The 25,300-nt window shown below is 42.2% G+C and overlaps 1 protein-coding gene across 2 annotated transcripts in view; it reads right to left on the reverse strand.

The window, feature by feature from the left end:
- LOC118779229 (extracellular sulfatase Sulf-2-like) overlaps nt 1–25,300 on the reverse strand; it is a 49,449-nt gene that overhangs the window by 13,130 nt on the left and 11,019 nt on the right. For both annotated transcript variants that reach the window (XM_036531216.1, XM_036531215.1), the window contains exons 2-5: nt 22,336–22,389; nt 3,092–3,332; nt 996–1,235; nt 447–598 (exon numbers count right to left, since the gene is read on the reverse strand). In XM_036531216.1, the coding sequence (XP_036387109.1) occupies nt 447–598; nt 996–1,235; nt 3,092–3,266 (567 nt within the window). In that variant the 5' untranslated portion in view covers nt 3,267–3,332; nt 22,336–22,389. The remainder of the gene's footprint in view (nt 1–446; nt 599–995; nt 1,236–3,091; nt 3,333–22,335; nt 22,390–25,300) is intronic.

A 25,300-nucleotide genomic window follows, 5' to 3' on the forward strand; every position in this document is an offset into this window, starting at 1 on the left:
TATTATTTATGCTTTTATTAAAAATGAATTGTTTTCAGAACTGTTTTTGAAGTTAAGTTATTATTTTTCAGTGTCTGTGGTAAATTTGAGCCCGCTCCAGAATAACTTAAATATGAAGTGAACATCAATAAACGCCATAATTAACTGACAGAGTTAGGAGCTAATCGACTACAGATATGATTTATGGAAATGTTTTACAGTGCCTGTCCTAGAGTCATTTGTACAGGTAAATTTGACATTAAGATAGACACAGAAATAAAACTTCATATTGTTTCGATAATGTACTAAATAAAGACTGATGAATGGCACCTCATTATGAAGTATTACCCATTTTGACCTTTGCATTAAATATGGCACTTTATCTTTTGCTCTACAAACAGCCCTGTACAGGAGTGTCAGCAGGATCAGTGGATATTGATAAAGAGTAAGGGTGCCGAGGAGGGTACCTTGGGGTACTCCGAGCCGTGCTTCTCCCTTGCACCATTTCTGCACAGGGTGTAGTTGTAGAAGCGGGAGTTCTTCACTAACGCTACCCACTCCTTCCACCCAGGGGGAACATAGGAGCCGTTGTACTCGTTCAGGTATTTCCCAAAGAAAGCTACAAGCACAGAAGGACACAAAGCACTAAACATTAAAGTATATTGAGCTGCCATAAGAAAAAACATCTTTTACAGCTGTTGTTTCATGATTGTATGGGTGGCAGTCAGCAAAACATGCTGGGACCAACTTTCAGCAACAGGCTCAAGGTTTTTAAGATAATTGGCAGTAAAAACTCTAGTTTGCAGTTTATTGTCCTGGATGATTTTTTAATTTCTCTGGAAATAGGGTTTTCATTTTTTTCCTGAAACTGCTTTGTCGCATTGATGAAATGAACAATAACAGTAAAAAGATGTGGGCTCACAAGGCTTCACCTTGAGAGAAAGAGTAAATGGAGAGAAATGAATGAGAGATGAAAAGAGAAAAATGTCGAAATATGCAGAGGCGGACTAGCTGACCTGTCCTGTAGCCGGTGTTGTTGAGGTACACGGCAAAGGTGTGTGGCTCGTGTTGGGCCTGCCAGGAGGGGGAGGAGCAGTTCTCGTTGTTGGTGTAGGTGTTGTGGTTGTGCACGTACTTCCCTGTCAGTAGGGAGGAACGTGAAGGGCAGCACATGGGCGTGGTTGCAAAGGCGTTGGAGAAGCGGGCGCCTCCTTCCTCCATGATGTGCCGCGTCTTGTTCATAGCCTGCATGGAGCCTATTGGGGGTGAGAGGCAAAGAGGATGAAATGATTTTATTCAAAATGACTCTAGTTAGACAAAAAAAAATACAGAATCCCTTCATTAAATCAACTCAAAAGGACTCATCCAATGAGAAGAAATGAAATATTTACTGTACTATTACTGTAGCATGAATAGCGCTAAATTAGAAAGTAAAAAATAATTTTCCATCTTGTACCATTGACAGTGCTACTTTAACACCCCCATCCTTTTCAATAAGACTTTCATTTTGTAGTTATTAGAATCCAATCCAGTTCTGGCTTCAATCACATCATGAACTAGTACAATCCAGACTTGATCCCTATGGTCTATCATTTTTACTTGTCTGCTTAGGCATATTTTAGCATTGCCCAAATAAAACTGGCCTGGCAGATGAAGGACAAGGAGTGAGACAGGGAAACACACCGCAAAAAGGAAAAAAGAGGGGGAGAGAAAAGGGGTTGAATCACAGAAATATTATTAGATACGCCATTTAATAGAGCTAAGACAGAGATCCCAAAAGAGGAAGAGAGAGAGATAAAGAGAGAGAAACAAACAGAAAGGAAGAACAAGAGAGGGATTGAAAGAGAAAAAGGAAAAGAGAGCCAGGGAGAAAGAAAGAAAGAGGGTGAGTTAGATTACAGAATGAAGCTTTTTCAGTTGAGAGCAAAACAGTTGATTCCCTGTGAATTCATTGCATGCTCTCAATGGAACTCCAACCTCCAAAACAATGACTAGTGAATGACAGCATCCCTCTGTAAACCACAACACTGCTCCACTGGCAGCTGCCTTAGTGAAATCAAAAAGGCTCAAGGACTACACAGAGGTTTCATGACAAGGACCTGGCCAGGGTTTGGCTCTGAAAATAATGTGCTTGATTGTCCTCTAATTTCCAACTGTGCCAATGGTCTCCCTCATTCCCATTCAACACTAAAGGGGCTCATTTTCTGACAGGACCACACAGGGTCATGGTTGAAAACAGTCTGGTTTGCTGTAATCCTAATTGCTGCCTTTATAAAATCCTTGTACAGCAGTGAAAGGAACAGGCACAATGTTGTCCTTTATATCACAGCACGGTGGCAGGGTGTTCATAACTCCATGTACACTTGAGTTCTCTCGTTTTGATGGACAGTTTTCTGAAACCTAAAATTGTTTCTACTGGGCCCCTCTCCTCATGGTTGCATGAACTGATGAATCTAATGTGCGGTTTTTCTCTTGTACATTGAAAAAGTCCATTGTAAAAATGGTAGGATAGGATAAAAGGGAGGGATAAACAAGCAAACAAATAGACCACAGCTCTGAGGAGAACAGTTGCTGCACTTCTCTCTCTCCCTCTTTCTCTCATTCTCTGTCTCTCATCCCCAGAAGAAACAAGAAAAAAAAAACACATGTATGATGGTTTATATGAGTGTTTGGTTGGAGATTGTCAGCAGGCATGAATATGCTCAGTTTCTGAGGAGGTACCAGAATGTGGAGATTCATGGGCTGTGTCAGGTGTTCTATTATCCTCCCTTTGCATCATGGGAGAGAGGGAGGGGTGGGGTTAAACAGTCCCAGTGCTGTATTTGGCTTGGGATAGGTTCTGCTCTTGGCCCCTTCCAGGTTGTGCAATCTAGGTCTCCTCTTCCCTGTGTTTTAGGGCATTTTGATATGTATGCAGTAGGCTGTTTGCTTTATTCCCACTCTTTCTTGTGTTTTAGGGAGTTGTGGTATGCAATAGGTTGTTTGATTTAGGGAGCTGTGATATGCAGTAGGTCGTTTGCTTTGGGGATGTGTTTTACGGAGTGGTATGAGGTAGGTTCAGGCCTCCTCTTCCCTGTGTTTCAGGGCGTTGCGAGGAAGACCATGCCCTCACCCAGCTCAAGGTCCTGGTCATCGGTGAGGATGAGAATGATGTTGGGTCGGACATTGCGGCGGTCCCTCTGGAAGCGGGCCTTGAGCCGTTGGCTGGAGAGGAAGAGGGAGCCATGTGCGACACAGAGCATGCCCAGGAGCAGGGCGAGGTCAGCGGACAGCCCCCACCCAGCCATGGCATGCACCCCTGCCTCCCCGTGACCCTCCTTTAAGGCTTAGTCACACTCTCACTGTCACCGATCCTGAAACACAGAACAAAGAAGTACGGGTCAAACCCAATAAAATCCAGTCCAATTTTACTATATACAGTACGCCACTCTTAAAGGAATGGTTTCAGAACAGTCCAAAACAGAATACATTACAAATCAAGAAAAAAAGGCAGAAAACACCCAAGAACAAATAAGCATATTAAAAAAAGGAGTTGTTTTCAGACTATGCCATGCAAAACCCTGTGGTTACATAAAGGAGGCAATCTTGAGAGATGAAGATATTAGGTAGGAAATCACCATAGTACAGAAGGCACTTAAGCAAGCAGACTTGTATGCATGTAGAGACACACACTTATTAATACACACACACACACATGTTCACTCCCCAGTCTGAAACTAGCATATGGAGCAGGTGTACACCTCTGTATAAATGACCCAGTTTATGCCCGCTAGTTATTTATCAATCATTAATGATGCATTAGAGCTGTATCATTTTCATTCCCACATGAAGTAATCTGCTGGCGATGAGTTCATGAGGGCCGTCTGGTGCACTGATGGTGCGGAGAACTGGGCTACTGCCCAGTATGGAGAGAGGGATGGAGAGAGGGAGGGAGAAAATGAGAGACAGAGGGATGGAGGGAAAGGAGGGAGACAAGGATGCAGAGAAGGAACGAGATAGGGATAGAGACAATGAGGGAGTTAGAGAGATGGAAGGAGGGATGGAGGGAGAGTGGGATGGAAAGTTTGACACAGGTAGGGAGAGAGGGAGGGAGAATGATAGGGAAAGAATGAAGGATGGGGAGAGATTGAGGGCAAACACAGTAAAATAATTTCTAAGCACAACTCAAAGCAGAGTGACGGTTGTTCCCCGAGTTTCATTCCTTTCATTTCATTCGTTTCATTTCATTCATTTTTTTGTGAAATCTGCAAAATGTATTTCTGAGATTTTCTGGGGTTTACATCAATACCCAAATAATTTGTCCAACGATGGTTCAGAGTTGTCTTCATTTAATAATGTAGCACATAAACATTATGAAATGAATCTCCATGATAATTTTAAATGGTCACAAAATACTTAAATTTCATATAAGAAGTGGGACAAAATTCCCTGTAAGTTCCATTGATTAAATAAAATGTCCTTGTTTTGACAAAGAAATTAGTCCGCTATGTTACAACATCATTTACATTAGGCCTGCATCACTACATAGGTAATTAAACTGAAACTACAAAAACACATCACTAAGTTTAAATGTGATATATCTACAATGCAGTGAACAATTCAAAACGGCAGCATTAGGCTACTAAAGTAGCTAGCTAACCTGTCGATTCACTGAGGTCCGGTTACTGGGTAGACACACTCCTACTTTGTCCACAGTTCATAGGCCTAACTAGTGGTACACCTAACTTAGCAAGCTAGCTAAGTTACTTTTCGTTTTCATAGGTTTGAAATTGTTTTGCACACTCCCATGAAAGGTACAGTTTTTGAAATACAGGCCTAGTTCCTGGCCATGTTGCTCCACCATTTTCTGTTCTTAACGGACAGCTTCCAGAAACCGTCATGGTAGCTGTCTGCCTTATGGCCCCTCGCTGACATGATCTCCTTGGTTTTTAATCCGGCAATGGAAACCATTTGCAGGGTTGTATAAACTATAAGTCAAATGTCCCGGCTTCTTTACATGTGTAGTAGTCGTAGCTGACACCGAAACAGCAGCTTGCGTTGCTAGCTAAGAGAGAGGAGTTTGGGTTTGGAGCCCTAATGGGACACCATCACTGCAAACATTGAATAAGGCAGCAGCACTCAGTTACATCAGTAGAATTCAGCTCTTTAAATTTGTACGATTTAAAACTTTAAAGGGTGTCTGCTGAGCATGTTTATTAATTATAAATGAACTTTTTCGTTTCTGAATGAAATATTAAGGTTCTATAAAGAGACCCCTGTACACTTGCTGTGTCTTATTCCTTGCCCTGATGCAGAGAGATGATCCCATACAAAACATCTCCAGTCAGACTGGAATGAAGAGGGTAGCAGTTCCTGTCCTGGAGGTCTCTAATGTTTGATAAACTGTAAATATGACCAGAAAAAGAAAGTGAAGCAAAAAAAGCTAATATTCATACATTCAAGCCCATACAAAAATAAAATACATCGTAATAAACTGAGAAATATGTTGTTCAGCCCAAGAATTTTTTTATTGAAATATAATCAAAATATATTTATACAAATCAGAAATATATTGGAATATACCAAAACAGCAATAATTTACATATTTTAAATACATTTATTGAACTAAAAATGTACTCATACGCACTCATACACTCCCACCGCCACACATTTACATGCATATACTATATACTCCCACACACACACACAGCATTATTAGCATTTCTCATTCCTGTATTTATGCAGGAGAAACTTTCATTTCCCCATACAACACAAAGCTTTTCTGAGCAGCAAAAGAACCTAAGAAAGCCATAACCTGCCAGCCTCCACACACATCCCCCTGTTACCTGGGGAAGAAGATAAAGTACAATGGAAGGGAAAGTGACAGTTTAATAAGTGCCTGAAAACAGACTGAAGGATGATATTCGCCTGCTGAAGGAAAGAGGCACAGAATCCCTCTTCTCCAGCACTGCATACATTCGCAGTATCCCTACACCTGTCCACCCTGCACCTCCAGGTCTGTCTCCTGAGGCTGTCTAACACTGGCCAAATGCTTAGGTGCAGCCAAATGCTTCCCATCATGCACCAGGAGAGAGACCATCCAGAGAGAGTGCTGTACACTGCTGCGTTGTTATCCCAGATAGCTGCAACATGAGAAACTGCGCTCCTGCACAACACCTTATCACTGTAACTCTGTATCTGCATATCTCTCACTCTCTGTCTCTCTGCCCTGCCTGATCTGCAGCTCACCACAGCAGCTTCACCCGCTCCCTCTCTGTATGAATTAAGTTGCCATATTCCTACAATGGCAGACAGTTTTGCTTCGGCAGGAGTGGCAATAAGCAGCAGGAACATACAACAGTCAACAATACAGGTCGTTTTTTTCTCTCACTCTTCTTTCTCTTTCTCTCCCTCGCACTCTCACTTCCTCTCTCTCTCAGAAATTCACGGCTACTTTCACTCGCTCTTCACTTACCAGACACCCAGTCTAACAGAGCAATATGTTCTGCTGCCTTCAGTGCACCAGTCTCCGTACTCAGAGGGTGCTGTTTTCAGTACAGCGGGCAATTCCAGGCTTCGCACTCAGAAGCATTCAATGCGCCTCTGTTTGCTGGGGTTAGGAGTCGCTATGGCAGAAATTGCTCAATGAGCTGATACATAAGTGCTGTGCACAGTACTTCCTTAGGTACAATCTCACTCAGCTAGAGGCAAAAAAGACCCATGACTGTAAAATGACTAAAATATTATAAAAACATGAATTATGTGCAGTACTTATATTTTGCACGCCGTTACTGTTTATATTGGCTTAACAGATGCGCTTATGCAAGGCAATTTGCAGAGCTCACACTTTACACATCATACTTCCACATAGCCAGGTATTTACCGAAACATATCAGTTTAGGTACCTTGCTCACAGGTCCATATGCAATGGCCAGCGGGGTACATTTCATAGCTCCAACCAGCTACATAATGATGCATTACATCTACACATTTTAATCTCCGCTATAATAACTATTTTCCTTGTCTTAGTGCTTTATTTTTGTGTCACACAGTGAGAGATGAGGTGTCACTTAACTGTCTAAAGTGTCTGTGTTAAGTGCATGTTAAGTCCCACTTCCAGTAGTTTGTCTGGATTGCCTTTGAAGTGATCAGGCAATAATCTTCCAGCCGTTCCATACTGGTTAAAAAGATGTCTTTGTCTGTTTTTACTACTCTCTGGAAAATGGCAACTGTCAACTGTTCTGTGACAACGTGATTATAAACGGCACTAAACTGAATAATGATTGATTTACGGCGATTCGATAAATCTCTTCTTTCAAAGACTGAATTTAATTCAATGTCACATTAAGAGAGGATGTACAATTACTGCAGTCTTATTGTTAAAGGATGTACACTTTGTCACAGAGTCTTGTTCCGATGTGTCCGAAAAATGTGTATGAGCACCATCTAGCCCTTTCTTTATTGTCTGCTGTACAAAGACTCCGAAAGTGGAAGGACGAAACTTGATTTAAAACTTTTTAACACAAATGTGTACTGCACAGTCTCCATTGAGATGCTGACTGTAGCAGAAAGTTAATTAATTTACACCACCAGAGCTTCCAAACAAATCTTCTGAGAGAGAGAGCAAGCGAGCAATACAGAGAGCTGAATAATGAATGCTTACATTGCTTGTGGAAATGCGGCAACATATTTTCAATGTCCTTTACCATCTATATAAATCACTTTTGAAAACACACACTCTCTTCACATAGGAGACGTTAAGGGGCATGTATTGTTGCTCAATAATGGATGGTGAGGAAATTGAATCGTGTGTGTTTTTTGTGCATTCTGCAGATTTATAATTGGCGTGTCTGACATCATAAAGCAATGCTGCTGACATCACAATTTACTGAAAGTAAGAAGGAAGACACTGTGGCTAATGTGACTGCCACTGCATGTTTTATGTGTGGAATGAGAGTAGGAAGACACACGTGAACATATGTCATTTGAACAGTGCAAAGCATTCCTAGCAGCCCTTTATATCAATTTAGTGTGCATTTACCGGTGAATTGTAATGAATAGAATGGAATTTAAATGAAATTTACCGGGTAACAGTAAGAAGCATGAGTTTGTTATTTGTTGTGCATTGCTGTGCGAGTTCTGGGGCCTTTGTTCGATTAGTTTTGCTAGGCTATAACTGGATCCACAGAAAAACATCCTGTGATCAAATACCACACCTTCCACATCTTCTACAGATAGGTGTTGCCGCAATTTCCACACCTTCATCAGACAGGTAGTTGCACACAGTTAACAGGTCTTTCACAGGTTGAACCTGATGCACTTTCCCTGGCAGTGATGTTTGTGGATGTGTGTACAGGCTTCTTCTGTTTTGTTGCAGTTTAGATCTGGATATGCATGGTGAAACCCACTCTGATTTTTAAACAGACCTATAAGAAAATCCAAATTTACCCCATCAGAAAGCTAAGTGAAATTTTATTTTCTTTTGTGTCTGAGCAGCAAAACACAGTTATGCCCTAATAATAACCATTCTGAAAATCAAACAGAAAAAAATCCATTGCATCCTTTACATCCATCTCAGATCAAAATCTCAGGATGGGTCTTTTGTAATGATTGACATGTGACAGCCTCGCTCGCAGGAGACACCTGCTTTGAGTCAATCACTGCTCACAAATTCACCACAAGGCTCCTCGCACACAGCGCACTGCCGAAAAATATACAAGCAGAGAAATGAAAAATTTGGATCATTTGAGAAAGGAGGGGGGGGGGGGGGGCACATTCTCTCTTGATTTTAAATCAAACGATTGTTGCATTGCCTCTGGGGGTAGAAAGCTGTCCCTTTGATAATCTGTCTCTAAAAGGCCTCTCTCTGGAAAGTTTACTAATGTTGTGATCGGAATGTGCAATGATTGGAATGTAAATGAAAAACAAGGAGAGAGGAGAAAGCAATAGAGGAGAAAATGCAGGCTTCTCTTAGGCTCTGAAGAGAAGACTACGCTCCATGCATTACTCATTTTTTTTTTGCTGTGGAAAATTTAATGTGATGTAAGACAATGTAATTTTTCAGTCCAGCCCGGCTCAGAGCCCATATGAAATATGCAAGCGCCTGCAAGGGAATTGCAGACTCTTTGATAAAAAAGCCCTACATCTATAGGCACGCACAAGCAAGACTCTGACAGCGTAGTCATGAGTGCCGAGCATGCTGTAAAAAAAAAATGAGTTTCGAATTTAATTAGAGGGCGCAAAACAGACCTGGTGCTCAAAATGAATGGAGGGGGACTTACACTGAAGATTACATCTTCCACGTTTCATTTGCATAATGGTTAGAATTCATGTGGAGATGTATGTTAGCAGCAATTGCAATGCCAGACAAATTGTCCAATTGTTAGGCTTCCTGTTCTTATTCCAACATTTTGTGTGCTCCATTCCAAACCATGTGGTGTCAAAGAGACACAACAGCACCTCTCCCCTTGACGGTGGGCATGAAGGGAGAAGAACTGGGCTAGAGAGCACATTTTTAGGCTGGAGCTGTTTCACACATAAACATCATAAGCATCGGTCCCATGAAAAATGACTAAATGCAGCTTAAATTAAGGGTGAAAAGATACACCTGCATTTGTACAGGCGGAGCACAACAAGCCAAGATGCTCCCTGGCTGTTTCCGGAAAGCTCTGACCTCATAAATCAGGCGTGCCTGTGATAATGTAGCCATGATTTCTAGTTCTTAAATACTTCATATAGGCCAGAGAAGGATGTGAAAGGATGTTAATAGCGAAGGATAGAAATAAATAGAATTGAAAATAAAGAAATAAAGAAATTGAAATAAAATAAAGAAATTGAATTGAGAATAAAGAAAAAAGGAACAGAGACAGGAAAAACACACTTTCAGAAAGTACCACATTCAGTGGGATCTTTTTTTTTAAAACAGAAAAAACACACAAGACCTCAAATGCTCCTTTCTTGGTCTTTGATGAGACAGGAAACAGCTTGCAGATGACTCTAGCTGAAAACAGCTGAAGAGGAAAATTGAAACGATCCAACGTTCAGAAATCTATGACTTCACACCTCAATAAAGCTGCACCTGGCAGTCACATCCTCAAGGCAACGGACTGAACTGAAATACTTTCCTCTCGATCGATGCTAAAAGGTTTGAGGCTTTTGTCCACCACTGTGAATGGAACGGCTTTTGCTAACCGTACCAATCTAAAAGGGATGGTTACACTCCAATGTGCAGGGTTACCAATGCAAAGGAAATGGTGGGATTTCTTTATCAGTATAAATTAATGGGTTTGACAGTTCTTGACAATACAAAAGAAACAGGTATACTTTCCTCTGCCAGTGACACTTGAAACAATATGTTCTGCTCTGTTCTCCCTGTCTCTCCCCATCTTTTCCTCTTTTCCTCTGTCCCTATCTTTCTCTTTCACTCTGTGTCTCCCTCTTCTTTGAGGTAGACCTGCTGAAGAACGCAACGCTCTCGGAGACTTCATCACAGGCCAGCGCAGTACTGGCCCTGTCGGAGCGATACCTCTCTCAGCCCGCTGCTGTCAAACACAGTCACCATCTGCGACCACAACGGCTGACAGCAAGCGGTCAATACCACACCGTGCTGATTCTGGAGCGCCGCAGAAAATGGGTTTTAATGACTCGACAGACACTTGACACTGCAGTCTCCATGCTGGATGCTGTGAGCTAAATTGATCATGACAGCCTCTGTTACCCCTCTGTTGGCAGCTTGTAAAGTATCAACAAAGGAAGCATGCTGCAAAAAAGTTAGGTCATTATTTCCTCCAGCCCTTATTGCAAAATTTTTCTATTCAATCTTTCAATGTTGGCATTGTTGCATAATAAAATATGCATTTATTGATCTATTTATCTATTTATTTATCTGGGGGGGGGGGGGGGGGGGGGCTACATTGTGTATATTTACACATCTACGCCTGACTACAGATACATTAAAAAATCTGTACAAGCTCAACTAAGGTGCAGGGCATTTCTCTAGCACCACAGACCAGTGTGACAAACTCACAATCCCCTGACCCATAATCTGGACCCCTAATTACTGCCCCACATTGATGTTAGCCACTCAGTCCTTTGGCATTCTTTGTGCTCTCTGTGACTGAGAGCTTTACATAGCCAATATCCCTGATTAATGCAATGTGCTGACCAGCAGGCTAAGTGTTAGAAGACCTCTGACATTAAGAGACACTATTCCTCTGTCATGCATGTCTTTTATTTATTTATTTTTTTTAAATCACTGTTTAAATAATCCCTACCTCTCAGCACTCCAGCACAGTGCTGCAGGACTGAATTTTTATTTAGGCATTTGTTTAGATTTAATTACAGCCTGTTTATACCACTAATCGTCACCGGCCTGTCTGCTGATGATTACAGACGTTATCGCTCCTCTTTGGTAAACAGACATGGCAGTGAATAAATAAAAGAGGTGGGAAATCAATGGCTAAGGAAACAGTAATTCCAGAAAGGGACCCTTGTGAATCAGAACACAGCAGAACCACCTCAGGCGTAGGCTGATACAAGCATTTTCTGAGCACAGAGCATGACTCAAAGCGAAAGGCATTAGCATGCTGTCGCTGATGGGATTCAGCGAAGAGCGGGTTTGAAAAGTCTCTCGTTCCTATTTTTGTTTTTTTTTTTGTCAGATTTAATGGAAAGACCAGGTGAACTGAGCTCTCAGTCCGATCCCCCACTCCCTCTTCTGCTGGAAGTTATGTCTGAGCCTGGACTCCACCACTCTTACTTTTAATAGCACTGATTTTCTTTCTGCTTGGCATGTGGCATTATAGACATTATAGATTAGGGTAATGACTCCGTAGACTGGTATTTTTTCCTGGGTGGAGAACTATTAGATAACATTTGTTTGGATGGTTGCTTGAGCGAGTGATTGAGTGATTGGGAGGGTGGAGTTGCTCAGCCTGTTCCTTCAATCTTTCGATCTCTTTCGCCCTGGTAATCCATTCTCACTCTCTGTGATAATCCATTCTCAGTTTCACTTGGTGACCCATTCTTTCACTTTTTATACGACACCAAACATCATGCTGTAATAAGAAACAATACAACTTGTACAAACGACTTGAACATGTATGTACTTATTTTTTTCACACTAGCTCAGATGCCTGTATGCATGTAATCTCTCTCTGTCTTTCTCTCTCTCTATCTCTCTCTTTCTGTCACACACACACACACACACACACACACACACACACGCACACACATGCACACACACACACACGCACATACACCAGATAGAGACCTGGTTATGTTTCTTCTTCCAGTGTCAGTGTACGTTATTGTGACTTAAAGACAACTTTCCTAATTTAGAGGTTGCCAGCCAGTGAGACCTCTGGCTTATGGCCCATGCACTAAGCACTCCTCAGGCAATAGCAGCCATCTCCAACAGGTTCCTTGCTGCTTCTCTGGCGCTGCAGTATTGATATAGTGTCCTTTTACAGATACCTAGTGGGCTTTTAATGATGGATCTTATCAATAATGCATGGCTGGATCGTCTCTGGCTAATTCTAATTGCTATCATTTGTTTTTCCCAGCAGATCCTTGCCTTTAATGTGTAATCTATACCAGTCACTGGCACAGAGACACACAGGAGGACACTCATGTCTGGGTTCACACACATACGCGTGCGCACACACACACACACACACACACACACACACACACACACACACACACACATGCATACAGACATGGGTGCAGACGTTTTCATGTGAGGCAGTTCTGTATGTTCTCTGGTGAGAACATGGCGGTTGGTGTCATAATCGGAAGGCAGCTGAGCATAATGTCGGGTGCTGCAGAGGAGCTCATAACTGTCTGTAACAGAGTCATCACACAGCTGCCCCCTCAACGCGGGTGCATGCACATATGGAGGCCATTTTACAGAGGGGGAAACAGATAGAACATGGATGACAACTGGGAATAAAACGGGAAAACTGCCTTGGCCACCTGGCCCCCCTCACCCCACACCCTCTGAGCCTCCCTGACCCAAAGCAGCATGAACACACCCTCTTTAATCAATCCAGTAAGATTACCACAAGCTCTTCATCCATGGACCGCTGCTTCCAGAGACCACCAGCGATGTCACAGTAGGTTAAAGGCAAACTGTGCCATATCCACTTATTATTACCAAACTGGAACTAAGTAGCTCCATTGTGATACATGTGTACATGGGGCTATTTTGTTTCTGCATTGGTGGCAGGAAGTGTCAGGCATAGGAGCCAAGGATCACTTGGTTTATCTTTGCTGCTCTCATGCTGTGATACATAGAGTCACAGAAATTTGAATACAGGTAGTGCTATACTGTCCACTGTAGTGCTGCACCTAAGCAAGAGGGGAAATGAAAGGCCTGCATTGCTAATGACATGGTAGATAACTGGCTACCATGAAAAACAGTAGCTTCAATTAAGTCATTATTTTTTGGAGCAGTCCAGTGTATGCAGCCTGCTGTTTTTTTTTTTCAATTAAGAATGTGTAGCTAGAGCTACCAAATGTCACCATGAATGCTTAAATGTTAGGAATATAACAGTTCAATTTATTAAATTCTAAATTATTTGTCACACTTCACAGAACATCAAAGGTCCCCTCTAACATGTTTCTTCCCTGACAGCTTTGGCACTGGCTGACATTATGCATTTCCCCAACTTATAATCAAGCCTGTACCAGACTTTCACGGTTGTTTTTTTGTACAGTAATTTTTTTTAAAAAGACTGGAAAACTGGGACGGAGCTGTACAATTCACGGTGCGGCTGACTGTGACACAAAAATGGAGAAAGGGCGGACTTACTAAAAAGTGACAGATGTGGTCACTCCTTGTTGAGCTCTACTTAAACCCACCCTCCTCCTTCTACTCCACAACGCCATCAATCCCCCCATCAGAACTTTACCAGTCACACACACACATGCACACGCATACACACAGAAAAGAGGCACCAGTCATTAATACCCCAGGCAGACGCAGCACGGAAACGCTGCCCCCTGCTGCCGGGAAACACATCAGTCATGCCCTCTGCTTACTCCCTGCCAGGTGTGCTGATGGCATCATTTCTCTCATAGATAACCCTCCCCTCCAACATCCACCCCCCCTTGCCCCCAATCTGCTGAGGAGGCAAAGCTGAGGCACTAGATTGATGGGGCATTCTGGGAGAAATGAGAGAACCAGAGGCGCTAAATCACTGATATTCCACCACGTGATCTTGTGGTGATTTTTATTTATGAGAGGCACTGTGGGAGGAGTCTGTGACGAAACCATGCTCTCAACCCCATTAGTGTTTCGAGTGTCTGGTCTCAGGACTGGCCTTCTGCTTCATACTGACTCTTTCATTCATGAATCTTTAAAAAAAATTCTGAAGTGGGAGAATGAAGAATAATTTTTACAGTGGTGAAGAACAGAAGAACAATATCGACTTTTTGGATGTTTGTATTTTGGTTTAAGTGGCTTCATCATCTACCACTGAAAAATTCATGCACTCTGCTATCAGGCGGTTTAGAAACCACATCCGCTGTGCAGGACAGAATGGTTGCTAAGGCATTCCCAGCACAAAGCAACACCACCTGACCCCTTTCTCTCCAAAAATGGATTAACATTACCTCTCACCGGTTCAGCAGGTAGATTGTTCTGTACACTGTATGCGCATGTGTGTGCATGCAGGTAAAACACAGCCTGGTGGTAATGAAGTGTAGGTGAATGGTCTGGCCTTTGCTTTAAAAGACTACTTTGCTTTGAAACACAGTCTGCTTTTGGAGGCTTGCAGGATGCTGTGAGAATGAAGTGTGGCTTTGGTCCACTCTCTTTCTCTGCACATACTGCACACACGACATAAAGCCAGACAGTCTCTGAATTCACTGCCAAAGGGGAGAGTTAGCAGCAAAAAAAAAAAGCCTTAAAGCTTTAAAAAGCCTTGCTTGAATACATTGGTCAGGCTTTGTAGAATAACCGTGACTCCAAACCCACTGCATTGTGTGTCACCAGTTTCATTCCCTGACCATACCAACACTCATTCACATGGATAAAATTCAACATCACATATAATATGTAAACTTCCCACATATGCCTTTAGTACTGATGCACTAGAATGGATATTCCCATTCCTAGCATTTGCTGTAACATATTCCCTGTGCTGTGTTGTGTGTGTGTGTGTGTGTGCAAATAAATGTTATTTATTTTTATTTTATAATGCATGTTTATAGATACATGAAATACATAATTGCACAGTAAAGACTGAGCAACAATTACCTTTGTCTGTTAGGGAATATGCATTGTTTTGCATATGCACTGAAATTACAGACTAGTTCTTTGGAGTGGATTTAATTAAATCAACCTGAGGGCTGAGTCTACTGATGGAAGAACAGGCCTATATAGAGCCTTACACAGCCACCAAACTGGGCAAACTGCCAGCAGTACAGATGTGGAAGAAAGATTGACGATGGCAAATCCACTAATTAGAACTACCACTCACCTCACGTTGTCGTGTACGCTATTGTTGCCGGAGGGATTAAATGCAATATTTCAAAAGGATGACTTTGAAAAATACACTTAAATGACATTTTCATTTTAATTTTCTCTTTTGTAACGTGCTGAAGATTTTCATAGCCTATTTCGTTATTAGCCAGTGATTTTTTTTTAATCATAAAGGTGAAAAAGTTATTAATACCTCACGAGAACGAAAGCTGGTTACAGCATATTCCTCCACAGCCCCTGTAAGTATCTCTCTAAAACAACTGTTCTGCCTGCCTCCTCCTCAGACATGCAAGCATGCAGCCATACACATTATACAGTCACACAATTACAAAGACTACCTGGTTTGTATGAACTTTTAGCTTTATGTTTCATCAGTTTCTCCTCCTCCTCCTTCTTTTTCTGTTTTTTAATGTGTTCATTCCTATTCATTCATTATTCTGAAAGCAACATTAAAGAGCATTCATGAAAACGTTCTCTCTCACACATCCCAATTAGTGCTGCACCCCATTGTGTAAAACAGCTCATTTTCTTAATGGTGCAATTAAACTGTTCCAGGATCAGTCCAGGCTCCCCTTGGCCCTGTCAGTAAAGTGATAGAAAGGTGCACGATAGGACCAGACATCGTTATGCCTACTTTTCTATTTATGACAATGATGGTAATGATTGATTTCCTTGATACAATAAACCTTCTTGTGGATCAGACAGTGCTTCAGTGTAGGAGAGAGGCAGGGAGTGAATAGACCCCCACCTGGGTGATGAATGGCAGCCATTTTGCACCAGAATGCTAACAGCCGAGGTAGAAAAGAAAGGATTTATTCCTTCAGTTAAACTGGAGGATGATTAGATGGACAGATTGAAAGAGCTAGTTTGCGTATTTTTGCGGAATTAGTGCTATGTGATCTTTAACAACTACAGTGAATCAGGACCGCAGTTTAATATCTCCTACAGCACAGTGTCCCTGTCACTGCACTAGGGCACTAGTTGGTCCAGAGGAACGACTGCCCCCTATTGCTTCCATCAGCAACTTGGCTTTCCTGGGAGGCCTCCCATACAAGTACTGAGCCTGAGCCATTAAGCTTTTAACCACATTCATGATGCAGAGGAAGGCCACAGGGTGGTATGACTATGTGCCTGAACCCTTCTACAGCATGAAACTCTAAATTTCTGTCTTGTCTTGGGTGTGTATGCTTTGAAGTGAATACATTCAGGTTCCAGATGAAAGTGTGATATGGTGGCTAACAACCTATACTTGGAACAGGAGGTTGCAGGATCTATTCTTTGGTGGAGTATTGCAAGTGTACCCCTGAGTAAGGCCTTTAGTCTGCATTGCTTCAAATATTCAGCCATGCAATAATGTTCACACCTCCCTGAAAAAGGTGTTGTCTAAGAAAAAGAAATAAGAATGTTAGTTGCTTGTGTAGATGATCATAGACTCTGTTTATCCTGCTGAGTGAAAAGGTAATAAAAAGAATGGGAAATTCAACAGGTTTGGTTGGACTAGTTTTCAATTAAAGACAAATATAGTGTGGGAATGAAATACTCTGTGAGTATTCCCCAGGTGGAATATCGCTGATGGTGAAATTAGCTGAGTGCACAAAGCCGTCAGATTGAAATAGCGACACAAATCGAAACTGCAAATCAATTCTGAAATAAAAAGCCAACACTCCATAACAAGGGTGCATTATAAGGGGAAACTGATGCAGGCCTTAGTGGAGGACATCAAATTAATGACCCTGGGCTTTTTGTGAGCACAACTGCTTTATAAACATGATGATGGCAGTATTGCCTGGTAGAGGTTGTCAGGTGTGCACCACAGGGTTAAAGCCCCGCGAAGCCGTCCCCAGTGGGGTGTATCTGAGGTTACCAGCTGTACAGACTCTTTCTGCTAGGATCATCTTGTCATCAGAGATCATCAGAGTTTAAAAGAACAATCAGTCATGATTTTGGCCAGTAAGCACTATGCTGACCTTGGTCCTGAATTTCATTTGTAAACAGTGTGCATCAGGAGAAATGTATCATAGCATAGGACAGTTTGTCTTCTACAGCATGTAAACTGTTCATATGCATGCTGGATAGTGATTATATGTTTTTCCTCATCAAATCGATTAATTGAGCGCTTGATAAATTGAGCAGATTGGTACAGCTCTGTACATGTCTTTCTTGAGATTTACCAGGCTTCACATTCAACTGAATAATTATCACATCAGTAATAAATTAAGACTGGATACCCCAGGCAGTAATAAATGATCAATTAATCAACATGAAGCCAAAACCAATTAACGGATGTTCTAAATCCATATTTTCCAAAAAGCATTCATACATAAATAGCGTGACAGGTTTCTTCTGTTGCTCAGTGTACTACATTTATTTAGCTCCGAAACAGCCAGTAAAACAGCCTTTACAATAAAGGTCCATCAGCAGCATGGAGCAGCATAGTCAGACTGTGGCAAAGAGCTGGGCCTTCAGGACCCTGGACAGAGGTCATCTGCTCCTCTACATGCTGCTCTCTGCTCTCGGCTCTCTTTCTCTTTGTATCATAAGTTACTTCTGCTGTCAGATCTGGAAATAGATCAAACTGCACAAATGCTTCAAATTTGTGAATGTTTTCAACACTGTCATTTTGAAAAGAGTGTGACAGATCACACACACAGGTACTACAAAAATAAATACATATTATAAATGATAGAAAGCTCAGAAATGTTTAATTCCATATCAGGGTAGGAAGCTGACAGCATGTACTGCTGCTTAATTGCTTATGAGCTTTGTAATTATAACTCAAGGCTACTGATAAAAGCAATCACCTCATCAGTGGGTTATCAGTAAAAGGCGAAAGCTTGAATAATAGCCCTTCTGTACATGCCGTGTGTCTGTAGAAACACTCACCTTCATGCTCTATACTGAGAAAGTTATTCCTCATCAGCTTCAACTTGGCTTTTCAATTTTTTAGCTTTAATTTGTCAGTGTCATAACACACGGGAAAGGTTTGAGCTTCAAGGAGAAGTGCAGCTAAGGTGTGGTGACTGAGGAGAGAGATCTTCTGTCTGTCTGTCAGCTGTGCCTGTGAAAGTCTCACAGGGCAGGAGAAGGTAAATAAAATCACCTAAAGCACAGTCTGGGCTAGGCAGGATGCTCCTTATTCCTTCTATCCCACAATGCCTCTCTGCCACTGTGTGTGTGTGGCCTTCAGTTGGCAGCTGTTTTGGGTTTGGGCGCAGTGCAGCACAGTTTTTGGCATAGCTTTCTAAGCCTGCACATGGCCTGGTATCTCCTGCTGTCAGGGTGTTTCTGTGAGCATGGAGTGGAAAAATCAATTAGGCCTGCACACAATAGACCATTTGGGTTTTTTTTTGGTCTTTTTCATTTTTATTTAAAGCTAGGTAGTAGCATAGCAAGGTAGAGGCTGAAATATTTTTGGAGGGAGTGAGTTTGGGGGGGGTGGAATACTGGAACTTCTCACAGATTCAGACAACATCTCACAGCAGCCCAGAGCAGACAGATTAAAATGCTTTCCGATATCTTGCTTCTCTCTCACCAACTCCCTGTGGTTTGTAGTGGCTGGGATGATGATGAAAGTGTATTTTATGTAATGGCTGAGCAAACATCCTTATCCCGCTTGACTTACACTGAAACACATTTTACATCTGGCACACCTGCTGCAGTCCATTAACTGCACATAGCTGAGTAAATGGACTCAAGAAGTACTGTTCTGTATGTGTCAAACAGTGCTGTCTCACCCTGATCTGGTCTAATACAGACATTTGCAGAATAAAGTGAAAGATCACTCAGGTGGGTGCTTAATGCATGTTATATTCATTATTGGTAAAGAGACACAGATGCGTTCCAGAAAAATTCAGGATAAGTCAGACAAATTCCACAACACGAAAGCCGAGGTGGAGCCACACTGATTGCAAATAAATATGCAGTTATAATGAGCTGATAAGCAAAAACAATCCAAATGTTTCTCAACTGCACGTTCGTCTTAGTTACACTAAAATTCAAATTTAAAAAAATTAAAATGAAACTAAAATTACTTAGTTATGAAAATTGACAAAGCTCCAGAGAGTGTATTTTATTCAGTTTTATTCAAAAAGTGCTTTGCACCATTTGACATTATTGCTATGAAACAGTGAGACACGGTTCCCACTGGTGGAATGACAGGAGAAGAGGCACACACACACACACACACACACACACACACACAATATGAACCATACCTCTGAAATAATATGGGGTGATTTCTCACTGGTCTCCGTTTTATTCCTGCTTCAAAGGAGCAGGCTGAGCTTCTCTAGAGGCCACCTAATCATCACCAGAGAACCAGGGGAACCGAACGTTTCTGCGCTTTGAAACTGATACAGCGACCGTAACCGAAGCAGAAATTCAAAACAGTGAAGGCTTTTGATCTTGGCCTTAGTCTCACACTCCACAGCAACGGCAAACACAGAGACAGAAAATAAAGATGCTGCTCAGTCATGCATAGTCACATTTTAAAGTGAATCAGCAATACTACTGCTAAGATACACAATCCGTTCAGATTGAAATCAAATAGACTGTAGCAATCTGTTTCATGGTTATTTGGGGGGTTTGGCAGCTGTGTAGATATAGACACATCTGTTAAATGTGCCTAGGGAATTAAGTCTGGCTGCTAAATGGCTGCATATGGTAACTGGGTTACCTCTGATTATATTGCTTTTATTATCTATCAGCTGGCCCGCATTATGCTTCTATTCCATTGGTCTAGAGGGCTCAGAATGCTCCAGATTTGTTTTGTTTTTTTTGCCGTATTATGTTCCTACAGCATGTTGCGCAGTGCCAGGGTCTCTGTAGACAGGGGACATGGGAAAACTGGTGATCGGGGAAACATTATCATCCCGTTAGCAATCACTCTGAGAAAAGAGAGTGATGAGTGATCAAGTGAGTGAAGTAGGGATGGAGAGAGAAGGAAATGCACAGCGAGAGAGCAGCAATGTGTCTGGCACCAGCCCACCCCCTTCCCCCCACCCCTTCAGGGGACCAGTGTGGTGCAGATTGCTCTTTTATCTCTCCACAGGGGGAGATGAACTACTGTTATATTGGCAGATGGCAAAAAGAAGCAAAGAGTCTTGTTCTCAACTGGGGGGGCTATTTTCTCTCTAACCTTTGGCCTCTAACCACTTTTTTTAGTCAAAGTTTAACTGCCGTGGTCCAAGCCACCACACAGTGAATAGAGTACAAGAGGTTTCTGTGCTAAAGACCCAAGTCTCCATCTCAGGGAACCAATCACACTCTTGCACTGACTAAAGAAGGTGATGTCACCTTCTATAGCAGACCTACACGCTCCTCTGAGCCCTACCACAATTCTGTGGTAGATTGCTCTATTATAAAAAAAATGTCCTTATCAACATGTCCAAAAATACATTTACACAAGGGTCACAAAGGCCCAAGCAGTCCCCTTTTCTGCAGTCCACAGAGGTGAAAGGGAACAGATATTAAAGGTTTTACTTTTCTGTTGTGCTGAGAGGCAAAAATGAGAACAAAACTCTTCAGCAACTGTGACCACAATATGGCCAAGTAATCTGAACAAAAAAATGGCAGCCTAGAAAGACAAATGAGTAAGATTTGAGGAAGAAATCTGAAGGGCGAAAGTGTATCTTTCTTTCTGCAGCACCCTAAACCCTTATCCATCGATCGCGAGGTAATGCCACTGACAGTACAGAGCTGTCACTGCTCTATATGATCTATGTGTGTGTTTGTATATCAGTCGCAGAGGCCTTTGTAAACTTTTCTGCCTTCAGCTTGGGGCAACCAATAGCCGTGACCCCATCCCACAGACTGGCTCACACATAATGTTTTCAGCATCTCTATTGGCTAAGGCTGAGACTCCACACACATAGCGTTCCCTCGACCGTGAAATGGCCATAGTTTTGAGTCAAAGCCCAGGGTCAATCTAAGTCAATTGAGACCTAACACACAGCTGTGCTCGTCTCCATTGTGTTTTTTCCCCATTCTCTTAACACTATATCAGTTTGCTACACTTGCATAACATATACATGTATTTTCACTGCCAATGCATGCCTGTGACAAATGAATTGGGCCACAATAACAAAATTACCCAAGACTACAATATATGAATATGAATGAGTTCATAATTGCACAGAATAGTTAGATAAAAAAGGAATTCCAGTGAACTAGATCAGTAAAAATGTTACTAAAGAGTATGACATTCTAGAGACATAAATGATTAAGCTGAATGTTGCAGGCAGCAGGCAGCTACATTCAGGCCTCGCTTGACCTTCCTCTCTCTCTCTCGCTCTCATTACAGAGGACAGAAGGGCAGCATTAGATCCTGGGGCTTCAGACGTGAGAAGAATGGAGCTGGCATGGTTGATGACACTCTGCCTAGCCACACAGACACACACACACACACACACACATACTGTGCAAGTCTTGTCAACAAGCATCCTTTATGGCTACTGACTGAGGGCTTAGTCTGAGGAGACAAAATATGTGAAGAGATGTTTGGTTTGAAGAGGGAAGGGAGTCAAAGCTGGATGACAATAAGCAAAATCATGCCCTCTTTTGGAGGTTTCTAAGACATAATATCCGAGAAACTCTGCAGATAAACTGCTGTTGGTAACCGATCTGGTTGATGGAAAAAGCTTTCAAGGAGCTTGATGCTATCCTCAGAGATAAGCCCACCAGACAACCACAAATGCTTTTGGAATCATGCATCGTCATGACAACAGTGTATTCACATCACTAATGGAATTCCTGTGTACAACACTCAAGCACAGTAAACGTCTGTAGACACTGTAAATACAGTAGTTGAGCCAGTCCAACACAACTACTTTCTTTGGTCACACATTTCAGCGGAAGCATTGCAATAATTCTGGATAATGATGTTGACTTACCTTGTAAACAGTGGAAGACTTCACTGCATTCACTTAGGTTAAAGCATCCAAAATCTAGAAGCAAACAAAAAAAATGATAAGACAATCAACCACCTCATATTAATAAGCCTCTAGTGAACACTGTTACATCATGAGCTTAGAAACCTGTCACAGGAGGTATGTGTCCCCATAAAACGAGACAAAAATATTAAGTCATACAAATTAAGTACACACACAGTCAGCACATAAATCAGTGGCAACACGTCTAGTGCTTAAATGTGACCTCTGCATTACCTGTGCTCACCTCCTCAACTTGTTTTCCCCACACTCAACTGACAAATCACTTGCTCTTCCATTCTTAACTAACCAATCACTCACTTTCCTCATTTATACTATCCAATTACACTCTCTTCTTCTGTCATTGGACCAATAGCATGTTCTCCTCTGTACAGACCAATCACCAACACTCACACCTACAACAATCAGACACTTTTTCCTCTTCTTCCTTCACTTTTCTCAGGGCTAACGCACTCTGCTTTTTACACACCGCTGCATGGTCATTTAAGCCTATTGCTGTCCGGTTGTCATGCCGTTCCCTCTCACCCAGATACTTGCCCCGCTGAGTCACAAGGCCTTTGGGTCTGAGTATTAATCACCTCTGTCCGTTTGTGTCAATCCCAGCAGCTGCAGAGTCAACAGAGTGTTATAATTACTGCTGCGAGGGCAGGAAGCGGAGGAGGGCCGCGTGGGTAGGCTGCTGATTAATGTGCCACTCTTATTGTTGTGCCACTGTTATTTACTTATTTATTTATTTATTAGTTTATTAGGTTTTTTTGCCTGGCAGACATCTTTGGCCTTTGGCAAATTAAATAGTTTACATTGCAGTAATGAATTTCAGGTCAAGTAACTAAGAGAATAATGACAGTGTCGTCGTCCCCCTCCCCCCAGGGAAGCAAACCTACCACCTTCTGGGTACCAGTGCAGTTTGTTAAGTATTGACCTGTTATTGACCATGTTAATGAGCCATGACAGCTGCGTTAATTGTACATGTTACCTCCATTTAACCACGCATTTCATGCACAACTCTCTTATCTGTATAACCCTGTCTGCGAAGTTTCAGCCCGTTCAGAATTTTTTGATTTTGTAATACTACCATTTTTCATCAAAACTGGGTGGGTTAAAGAAATAGCTCTTGACTGAAAACCCCTCCTCATGCCACTCACAGACAGACACCACACCCCCATCTCCACCCCCTAACTGTTGCCAAGGTGATACAGGAAAAAAGGAAATATTTGTGAGAATCTGCTTGACAGCACCCTCAAGTCAGGGCCGGAGAAGGGAATCAGGTTAAGAGTAAAGCAGTGCCTCTTTTTTCAATCATACTGACATTTAGACACAGTGCTGCTGAGATGAAACTAGCTTATTTATTTTTCTGTCAAACATGCCACTTATAACCTGTAAAATGCCTAAACTAGATCCTGAGTCCAACCCCCCCACACTGACAGGGTTCAATATCATCAGCTTAGGTCTGCACTCACAGGAGTCAATCTCAATCCACCAAAATGCTTTTCATATCTGTTGCCGTTTTTGATGTTTTCATAATACTGCACAGTTGAGTTCCTTCTGTCTTTTCCTGTCCCTGTGCCTTTTGTGTCAGAGCGCAACATGACACTGATACATGACATGCTCCATTTATTCTCATTACAATAGCCTTCCCTCCCCCCAAACCCGAACCTCACAAACCCCTACAAGCCATGAGCTCATTCATCACTGCCACATAGCATTTCCACAACGCTTCTTTTAATGTTGCCTTGATGTTTACCCCCACCCCCTTTCAACAATGTCACAGCAATGTTATGAAAATGTTATGTGTCAGCTGAGAAATGCCCCTATCCTGACTCAAAATACAAAATTACTCTGAAATTGAACAGGTTGCCAGACTCCACTTTTGTCCTTGGAGGCATGCTTTTCCTTTTTTTAACTGTTGCTATTTCTGATATTGAAAATACGATACAGCTGTTTTGTGCCTGGTTCTGTAGACACGCTGACAGCATTCTGGCTCTCTGACACACATTGTGATTAGCTGTGGGGCACAGCCATTGTGCAAATCATGTATCTCTGCCAAACTACCACTGCGCAAACTCTGCATCCATAAGAACACGGCAAGATGCTTAGGAGAGGATATGCTGATGGAACAGCAAACCATCTTCAGATGTGATTAGACAGTACACTCTGGAAAGCACAGGGGTGCCTCTAATAGCATTACTAAATGAAATCTTTCTGAGCTGACAGACAAGGTGGACAGTGTATCTTACATAATGCATAAGGTTTCATCTCAGACTCAGACAGGGCACTATTGTTTATGCAACAATCTACAAAGCAAAAAGCTCAAAATACAATATACCAAGAAATCAACAGTTAATTGCTTTGATCACATCCACAGTGGAGAGGTCAGAATCTGTACCCAAATTCAAAATGCAGCTCCCTGTGATGGAATCTGGAAGAATCCATTCATACCTGTGTAGCATCTTTTGCTGTTGCAAATAAGCAGCCTAGAATGTAACCTCTTTTTGTGGAGATTTCTATAACTGAATGTCCGAAAATTTCCACTGTGCACAGCACTGCACTGCACACTGCACTCGTAGTGAAGGACAGCAGGGAGCACTCAGCAAGGGAGTGAGTGGAGGCACAGGTGTTCATGTTGCTTACACACTCGCCTTGCTGTAATTTGGCTGTAGCCCTCAACTGTCATTTGAGTGTGTCTGATGGGTAACCTGGGTGCTCATTGCTCCTGGCATGCCTCGGACCTCAGCAACAAGATGGACCGAACAAGGCTGAAGTATACGGTTGGGTGATGGATGTGATTTTAAATCATCCAGCAGTGTTTGGCAAGGTATTCCTGCCACATGCAGGAATGAATCATTGCATGATTAGGACTCTGTTTTCTTTTCTGTTGGACTGGTGCATGTGTCTCTGGTATTAACTG

Source organism: Megalops cyprinoides, chromosome 6 (assembly GCF_013368585.1).
Source record: "Megalops cyprinoides isolate fMegCyp1 chromosome 6, fMegCyp1.pri, whole genome shotgun sequence".
Taxonomy (NCBI): Eukaryota; Metazoa; Chordata; class Actinopteri; order Elopiformes; family Megalopidae; genus Megalops; species Megalops cyprinoides.